At 35.4% G+C, this 10,410-nt stretch overlaps 1 protein-coding gene across 1 annotated transcript; it reads right to left on the bottom strand.

The window, feature by feature from the left end:
- Positions 1-8,750: 8,750 nt before the first annotated feature.
- On the bottom strand, positions 8,751-10,169 carry LOC113295858. Its single transcript, XM_026544187.1, has one exon. It carries the CDS (start codon positions 10,167-10,169, stop codon positions 8,751-8,753), a length of 1,419 nt encoding a protein of 472 aa, XP_026399972.1.
- Positions 10,170-10,410: the final 241 nt, after the last annotated feature.

The raw sequence follows: 10,410 nt of genomic DNA, 5'->3' as shown, positions 1-10,410 counted from the left end.
TGTCATTGGAGTAAATAGTCGGACGACTACTACAGTGAAGGTCCCTTTCACAGGAAACCAGACATCTTATAAAAATGACCTCTCTCCTAGAAATCATTACAGGATATTTGTAAATTCTCTTGCTACCAATGAAAGTATGTCATGTGCTTATAAGAACGAAACTGATAAATCTAAGTCTAGTGTGTGGAGACGAATTTCAGAAAATCCCCTAGAACCTATTTCTAGAGGTCCTAGACTTTGTTATCAGAAAGGTTTCTCTCATGTGATTCCCAGAAGGACTGCGAGACACACCCTTTTTCCTGGAAGATGCGGTGAAAGGACAAGAAGTGCTGAGAAAAGATATCCTAGAGGAAATTATAGCTTCTCTCTGAGAACCTATGGTGAGACTATGTCTCCCTCTGCTACCTAGCAGCAGAATGTTCTATCCTTGTGTCTAACTTGAGAGATACAAGGATGAGGATTTGAGAGATGCTCAAGTATTGTGCTATATTTTCTCTAGGTTGTATATCCATTGTTGTAATGCTCTTCTCTAGTCTCATTTTCCTTTTGTCACTTTGATCTTTTGGGATGGTGGATGTTTTGGAAGCTGCACATTATCTCTCTTTAGGGCCACTTTTTGTCAGCCCACGAACGCCGTATCTCCTCAAGGAAATCTAGGGTTTCTAGCCAGGGTATTCACGAACATATATAAATCTTATATGTTCATTTTTCTTCAGAAAGGAGCTCTACGGAAACTGTTCCCAAAGAAGAAGTTAACCCTTTGGTTGAGGATGATCTCAAAGGATGTGATTCTGGTCAAGAGTTTATACGGAAGAAGATGCTTGAAAGAAAAGAGTATAACACTTGGATTGGTGAATCTGTCAAGGATATGATTCGTGTTCAGAATGAAGTTAAAAACTAACTGGCTAACCTTCAATTGCAGATAAACCAGCTTATTGATGGACAAGAAAAAATCCTTGGTACTCAGAATATCTTGATCAGAAATCAGAAGAAATTTATCCTTGACTGTGCAAAGGCTCGTCATTATGCTCGCACTATTGATCGAAAAGTCAACGTTCTAACTTTTGAACATGGTGTCTCTACGGTCAACAGGGTCAAGGATATCAGTGACTCCTACTTTGATGGACCATTTCAGAGGTATGAAATCATCAAAGAAAACTAAGTTTTTGTTGCCTAGTATGTCTTCTTTTTGGATTAGTTGGAAGAATAACTAGTGCTTTGAATAGCGATGATTGTGACTACACATAGCTATTTTGTTTTCATCTTCTTATGTTATTTTTTAGGTTTATTGGTATTAAATTTTAAAAATATTTGGAGGATGATGTTATTGCAGTATTGATCTTTATGATTTTGTGATATTGTAATTTGATTATGGGATATGTATTGTTTGCGTCCGTAAACTTGAAGGTCCCATATTGCGGTCAAAAGTAAAGTCGTTCATGAATTAGTATTCGTATTGATGAAAGGACGAATGGACTTTTGACAAATACAAAAGTTATGCCTATGCAGTCATGTATTTGATGGAAAATAAGATGATATCTTTTGTTTGACAAGGATAAAGTCTATTATATCGTTATGATGGAAAATATAATAGATCCTTGTATGTTATCCACGGTATTGATCTTCATTTATCCATCTTGTTATGTATTACCGTGAAGGCTCCATTGTGTGTCTTATGTTGAGCACGATACAACTAAGTAGATTTTTCTTATTGGCTTGTTGGTTGTTCCATAAGATTTTATATGTCGAGCATTAGGAACTAAATTAATCAACCAGTTTGGTTATTTAGTTTGTACTCCATAAGTTTTCTTTCCTATGTCGCCTACATGTACGGTTAAGGTTGTCATATTCTATGATGAACTTAGTCGGGGTTCCATAAGTTCTCTTATGTTGAGCCCAAAATAATTAAATTGATTACTTCAGTGATTAGTTTGGTTGTTTGTATTCCAATTAGATTAATTATAGGTTCTCTTGTAATTAATATAGTTGAGATTTCATATATTCCACAGATTCTTGTGTTGAGTATATGAACGGCTACACTATCATTTTCTATTGGTTAATGTAGTCGTGTATTCCGTAAGGTTTTCCTTATGTTGAGTACTTGAACGATTAAGTTAGTCATCTCCATGTGATTGACTTAGTCGTAGCTCCGTAAGTTTACTTATGTTGAGCCCAAAATAATTAAATTGATTACTTCAGTGATTAGTTTGGTTGTTTGTATTCCAATTAGATTAATTATAGGTTCTCTTGTAATTAATCTAGTTGAGCTTTCATATATTCCACAGATTCTTGTGTTGAGTATATGAACGACTACACTATCATTTTCTATTGGTTAATGTAGTCGTGTATTCCGTAAGGTTTTCCTTATGTTGAGTACTTGAACGATTAAGTTAGTCATCTCCATGTGATTGAATTAGTCATAGCTCTGTAAGTTTACTTATGTTGAGCACCTTCAATTAAATTGATCACTTTTGTGGTTTGATTTAGTTGCGTATTCCAATTGAATTAATCATGGGTTTACTTGTGATTAATTTGGTTGATCTTTGGATATAGAAAATCATTCCTATGGTTTTTGGTGTCCAATTTAAAAATCCTTCTTTTCTTTCGAAATTAAGGTCACTCTTGTTGTTCTTTCGGGAATGACATCTAATGGGGGAGAGTTCTTTTGAACTTGTGCTTAATGGTAATATCTTGTAGGGTGTGCGGTTGTGGAATTTTATAGGGGTTATCTTGTATCTTAAAACTCCTTGATGAATGCATTTAGCTTCGGCTTTATGATTGCATTTAAATTAAGTTGGTAAGTATTTTTCTTTTGGTCATGAAATGTCTCTTGTGGAAATTTCATTATGAACCCGTTCTTGTACCTTTGCAAATTTTATTGACAAAAAGGGGGAGAAATATTGTAGTTCATACTACAAATACATATGGTTTTCGGATCATTGTGTAAGGGGGAGTGGTTTCCATGATCGAGATGGAGTATTGACTAAGGAAGAGTGATACATATCACTGTAGGATTATTGTTAAAGTCATGATACAATTGGACTTTGATATTACATAATAATACTATGACACTGTATAATGATGATCGAGAATCTCGATTTCTCTCATTTTTATAGCTACGGATCTTCAACAACGGTGATGCTAAACTTAAAAACTTTGGGATCATTGGAGTACTTGGAAGGACGAAGATTTAAGGGAACGTTGAAGATTAGACTATGGGATAGGAGCCACTAAATTTTATCTTTTTTGTATTCCATATGTATTAATAGTTTTGTCACTAAAATTGACAAAGGGGGAGATTGTTAGAGCATAGCTCGGTCGACCTCGCATGGTTGCTATCTCAAGCATGCTTGTCAATGTTAGTGATCAAAACTACGAGTCTTGATTTCTAGCCTACATAACTAAGTCTCGGACTAGGATAAAAAAGTGTAGTTGAGATCAAGGACTTCATAGCGATTCATCATACAACGACGAAGATCTATACAAGGAACCGTGGAACTTCATCAACAAAAAGGTATGTGGAGACTTTAACTTATCTATCACTCAAAAGTCTATCTCTTCTATCTCCTACTTCTTATGAGACAAAAGTCGTATGCTATATAGACTAGATCATACACATTTGACATTTCGAGCTGAGCATTCATTGCTTATCTTTTATCTCGAAATCGTGTGTTGGTAAAGCGTTTCGCTTTGATCAAGTTTATCTTCACCTAGTGACGAAAGTCATGAAAAGTTTCAATTACTTTGAGAATTGCTCTGACGTGAATTGGTATGTGAATAACGGCTACATAGCTTCCTCTTAGAATGTCTCAATGATTGAAATGAGAGTTTAGATTACATAACCATGTATTCCTCGAACCGAAGTTTTCGAACTTTGTTGATCAAGAGATATCGGGAGGATTGTGGAATTGGCTTGCCAAGTCCGCGAACCCAGTCTGCAGAGTCATTCCGCGAACTGTCGGAAGTTCTCGACCGAGAATTTCTGCTGGATTTTCCAAAACTCGTTTGTGTGCTTAGTCCGAGAACTCAGTCTGCGAACCCAGTCCGCGAACTGGCGGAAGTTCTCTTTCCGAGAATTTCTGCTGAGTTTGGAAAACTCAACCGATTAACTTAAGGCCGCGAACTTATTTGTGAACTTAAGAGGTTATGATCTAAAGATGTGCTCTGAACATGAAACTTAAATTACTAAGGAATGCTTTATGCAAACCGTGGCTATAAAGTTCATGAGCCGATTCAATCGAATTGAATCATCTTAGTTTCAATTGTGTCTTGTATAGTTACATAAGATCTCATAGCAATTGAACAACTCTTTAACTATTTCATTTGAGTCAATTGAACTAGTTATGGTGAAGAAGAACAAGGTTAATATGAAATTCTCATATGGTTAACCTTTTGGGTTACTATGTTGAACCAACATACACGTTTGGGCACGGTTTTCACAAACCCAGTAAACGTATACCCAAGTGTGTGTGACAAGCTAAGTTTTCGATCTAACGGTTGAGAAATATTAGCTTGAATCTAAATCAGGTTTTCATCTAACGGTGAATAAGGATTGCTTTGTAACTAAGGCAAAAACCTGATTTGTAGGCTATATAAAGGAGACATCTAGCTTTGAGAAAAACTAATCCCCACACGTCTGTGTGATACTAGTGCGCTCGCTAGAGTCGATTCTCCTTTAACCTTTGTTTTTCTTCTCTAAAACCAGATTAACGACTTAAAGAATTCATTGGGATTGTGAAGCCAGACCGATACTACTTTCATCGTAGTTGTGTGATATGATCTTGCATATTCTATCGTACAAGTACAATCGATTGATTGGCTTGAGATCGTGAGAGTTCTCTGATAGGCAGGATAAAGAAGTCACAAACATCTTCGTCTCAATGTTTGTGATTCCTCGACAAACCGCCTGTGTAGTCAGGAAGGATTGTAGAGAGGTGATTGATTAATCTAGGCTGTTCTTCGGGAATATAAGACCGGATTATCAATTGGTTCCTGTTCACCTTGATTTTATATCTTAAGACGGAACAAAACCTAGGGTTTATCTGTGGGAGACAAATTTATCCTTTGATAGACTTTTCTTTATGAGACAGATCTGTTTATTATCAAGTCTGTGATTTTGAGTTACAACAACTCTTGGTTGTGGGTGAGCTCAGCTAAGGGAATCAAGTGCGCAGTATCCTGTTAGGATCAGAGGCGTGGGAGTACAACTGTACCTTGTATCAGTGGGAGATTGATAGGGGTTCAACTATAGTCCAGTCCGAAGTTAGCTTGGAGTAGGCTAGTGTCTGTAGCGGCTTAATACAATGTGTATTCAATCTGGACTAGGTACCGGGATTTTTCTGCATTTACGGTTTCCTCGTTAACAAAATTTCTGGTGTCCTTGTTATTTCTTTTCCGCATTATATATGTTATATAATTGAAATAATACAGGTTATGCGTTCGTGGTCATCAATTGGAAATCCAACCTTTGGTTGTTGATTGATATTGATTGATACTTGGACATTGGTCTTTGGTAGCGTCCAAGTTATTCCTTGTATTTGATTAAGACTCGCTATTGTTTTTAGCTTGACTAAAAATCAAATCAAGAGAGAGATATTAACTCCTTGAGATAATTTTATCTAGATTGAGTCTGACTGTCTAGTTGATTCTATAGCAAATTATTTCGGAGTTAGTCCATACAGATTACTAATCGAAATATTGGGTGGTGTTTTTAGACCCCCGCTTTTTCAGTTTCAACAGCATAATAACATGCATATATTCAATCAATAAAAGTCATTGTTGACATTTGAATAACAAAAAAATTTACCCCCCCTAAAGGTAAGCTAGGTAAATATTCAATCCGAACATTTTTGTTATTCCCCTTTTGTTGTAAGAATTACTACTCTGTGAAAAAGCGGGGGTCTAACAACCTCACCCAATATTTCGCTTAGCAATTTGTATGGACTAACTCTAATATACTTTCAAGAGTTTTTTTTTTTAAAGCAGCTTTATTAAAAATCAAAGACCAAAATTACAAGACCAAACAAGGCCCATTATAAGAAAGCAGAAAAAATAGGAATAAATTAAAACAACAAAAGAAAAGTAAAATTATTCAAACCTATAATAAGGTTGGTCAGGGAATTCCATCTGAGTAAGAGAAGTAGGTCTAACATTGTATGTCTGAATTTGGCCCTTAGGTAGATACACTCCCTTCTTAGCAAAGTGATCTGCAGAAAAATTCACCTCTCTATATACATGTGTGTAGCTAATAGATTGTAGCCCAGAAACTACTCTCTGCTATCTAGCTACCAGAAACTAAGGTATCTTATTGTTCATCAAAGCAACAACACAAGCTTTAGAATCTGTCTGCAAAATTACCTTGAATTTCTGATTATTCAAAGCCCATTCCAAAGCACTAATGCTTGCAATAAACTCAGCTATATAATTTGAGAGAATCCCCAATCCACCTGACTCATCATACACAAATTCACCTGTGTGGAGTCTAACAATAAAACCATATCCAGTCTGCCCTGGATTTCCCCTTGAGGCACCATCACAGCATAAAAGAGTTTCATCCACATTGGGAAGATAAAAATAGATTTCAATAATTTTGACTCTCTTCATTTTATTGTAGTGTAGCTGAAAGAATTTCAGTATTTGATATTCAATATCAGAGCCCCACATAGTACCTTTCATTCTTCTTTTGCAGTCATGTACAGTTCTCAAGATTTTGGTTTTTAATTTTGAAACATTTGGCTTGTCATTCTCAAAACAGATGTTGTTTCTTAAGAACCACAATTCTACCATGAGAGTGTAAGAGCATATAGACCATAATTCTTTTATCATTGGGCTAGAGGATTTACTACTTTTAAGAACATCTTCAAATGAAAGGGGATTGAGGAAGTGAAAAATACCTCACATCCAGCTCCATAATAGTTTACTGAAGTTGCAATTCCATAAGATATGATTCAGAGAATCAATGTCAGTATGGCAAATGTAACATCTGGAGACCATATTAAAACCCTTTTTGATCATATTTTCATCAGTTGCACAGGCTTCTCTTGTAATTTTCCAGATATTGGATGAAGTAGAAGGCAATACTGCTGCATTCCAAAAAAAATTATACCAGTGTAACTTTGGCATGGGAGAACTGATTTTCTTCACAACATCAACAACTGTGAAAAGACCAGAAATATTGTTACTCCAAATTAAGGTATCTGCACCATTTCTTAGAACAGGGAGTTGCTCAGTATGAAAAACTGGAGAAAATCTTCAAAAATTATCCATTGGCCATTCACAATTAAACTGCTAACTTTCTGGTTAGGATTTTGAGATATCAGAGGATGATTTAGGTGAATTTTACTTATGGGTTCATCAAAGATCCATCTGTCATTCTAGAGAGATATTTTTACCATCACCAACATCCCATCTAGTATGATCTTTGAATTATTGTATTATCCATTTAATACCAGGCCAAATAGAAGACCTTTTATAATAAGAAATCCAATTTCCACATTTAGCAGTGTACTTGGCTAAGAAGAAAAGAGCCAATTCATCTTCAGATTAAAGCGTTTTCCAGAGAAATTTCATTAATAAAACTTTGTTCATGTCTTCTAGCCTCCTGATACCCAGACCACCTTCTTCAAAAGGAGTACAAACCTTGTTCCACTTTAGATTGACACATTTTTTATCTTCAGCATTACCAGACCACAAGTAATTTCTAATAATTCTTTCACAGGTTTTCACAACTTTTTTTGGCCATTTATAAATAGACATGTTATACACTAGAATACTGCAAAGGACATATTTTACCATAGTTAGTCTAGCTTGAAAACTTAATAAACTTCCACTCCATGTAGAAAGTATTTGTTGCATATACTTACTCCACTAGGTGCCAAAGATGAACAGATTTGACCTTTCCTTGAACCAGCATCACACCCAAATATTTTTCAGGGAAATGAGAGATGTCCATATGAAAAAAGCCAGCAATTTGTCTCTTCCTAACATCAGAGGTACCTCCCACAAAACATCTACTTTTAGCAGTATTAATAATTTGACCAGTTGCAGCTTGGTATTCCAATAAAAGATTTCTGAGATGAGTAACGCTTCTCATATTTCCATTGCATAACAAGAATATATCATCAGCAAAGAATAAGTGTGTGGGATGAATTCCATTTCTTATCACCATAGGTTGAATTTTTTTTTATCTTGAACCAATTTGTGAATATTCCTACTTAAGATATCTTCAGCTAAAATAAAAGGAATTGGAGAAAGAGGATCACCTTGTTTGAGGCCTCTGCCAACTCCAAAGAATGCAATAGGGCCTCCATTTAGCATGATAGATATTTTTGTAGTTTTGAGAAGAACCATAATCCAATCACAAAATTTAGTGGAGAAACCAAAGCTTGTAAGTGCTTTATGTAAGAATTCCCAACTCATGGTATCATCAGCCTGAGAGATATCCAATTTCAGCCCCAAGTTGCCTCCTCTTCTTTTAACTGGTAATTCATTAACAAGCTCAGAAGCAAGAAGAACCTGTTCATGTATACTCCTGTTTTTGATAAAAGCACATTGCTTAGGAGACACTAGTTTTGGTAAGTAGTTACTGATTCTCATGGTAACAATCTTAGTAATAATTTTGAAGCAGAAATTGCTAAGACCTATAGGTCTAAATTGTTTAGCATTCTTTGCACCATGAACTTTAGGAATTATAACAAGAAAATTGGAATTTATTCTAGTAGGAATGACATTGTTCTTCCAACAATACTGCACTACAGCAACAAGGCCATTCTTAATAATCCCCCAAGCAAATCTATAAAATGCACCAGTGAACCCATCTGGCCCAGGGCCCCATCTTGATTTAGATCAAAAGTTGCAGTTTTAATATCTTCTTCGGTAGGCACATTTTCTAAATAGGAATTATCTTCAGTAGTTATTACTATAGGTGCAGCTTCAAAGAAGGAATCATTTATACTAACATTCTGATGAGCAAACTTAGTACTAAAATAATCAATCAGCACATTAAAAATACCATTTTGATCAGTAATGATATTACCATATGAGTCTTCTATTTCATATATAGAATTTTGAGCCTGTCTTAGCTTGATGCTTGTATGGAAGTATTTAGTGTTAACATCACCATCCTGTATCCAGCTGATTCTAGCCTTGTCTCTGAGAAAAGTGTTGTAGTTATTTGCAGCAATGTCACATTTTCCTCTAGCAGTGACCAAGTTATTTAACAGATTGATATTAGTGGGATCACTGTCAGATTTTAAGGTTTCCTCCAGCACCTTTTCTTCAACTTTTTTAAGAGTTTCTTTAACATCACCAAAGACCTCCCAATTCCACACCTTTAGGAATATTTTAAGTCTTTTAAGCTTGTTCATAAAGATATAGATGGGATTGCCATAAATTTCTTCCTTCCATGTATTCCAAATAACTTGCAGAAAATAAGGATGATTCAGCCACATTTTTTGAAATCTAAAGAGAGGATTAGGAGCTCTAGAAATGACAGCATCAGAACCCAGAAGAGGACTATGATCAGAGACTCCTCTAGTACCAACTTTATAGTTCCAACCATTAAATTTATCCAACCATTTCAAGTTATATAAAGCTCTATCAAGATTACAGAGAATCCTCTTTCTTCCATCCCTACCATTGCACCAAGAAAATTCTAGCCCACTTTTAGGAGCTTGAAGCAAACCACAAAAATCAACACAATCCTGAAAATCTCTCATTGTTGTTGAAATGGGATTCCTACCTCCTCTTTTCTCATCAGTAGACAAAATAATATTAAGATCCCCCAATATTAACCAAGGCTTATTCATAAGACTAATATCACATAAGTCTTGCCACAATTCTCTTCTATTAATAGTGTAAGAATTAACATGCACTCCAGTAACAAGAACTTCACCTACTTCAACAGTAATGCACTGACTAGCAGCCTTGATAACAGAAGGAGCAGTAATTGAACAATTCCAGAAAAGCCAGATATTACCTTTAGAATTATCCAAAAAATTATGAATTATTTGATGATGCATCCCAGGGAGCTTAAAGTGAAAATTTGATGTTTTAATTTTGGGTTCAACAATCCATACAAGAGAGGGATTATTAGAATTAACTAAACTTCTCAATTTATCCTTGACCTTTTGTCTCTTAAGGCCTCTAATATTGCAGAAGATGATCTTCATTTAAAAGGTGGGGGTTGAGGAGACACACTCCCCTTGTCAATCACATACTTAAGAGATTCTTTACTAGCTTTTCTAGTAACAACTGCTAGCTTTAAAGGGGGATTTTTCTTTGAAGTTTTACTGGAACCAACATCATCACTTGTATGAGTACTAGTAGAATCTTTTGGAACAATAGTAATAGGTTGAGAAATTGAACCAAATTCTAAAATATTAGTTGCAATAACCTCCTTGATTTCACCAT

Source organism: Papaver somniferum, chromosome 7 (genome assembly GCF_003573695.1).
Source record: "Papaver somniferum cultivar HN1 chromosome 7, ASM357369v1, whole genome shotgun sequence".
NCBI classification, from domain to species: Eukaryota; Viridiplantae; Streptophyta; class Magnoliopsida; order Ranunculales; family Papaveraceae; genus Papaver; species Papaver somniferum.
The sequence above is the reverse complement of the archived record's forward strand: the minus strand, read 5'-3'. Positions and strand labels throughout refer to the sequence as shown.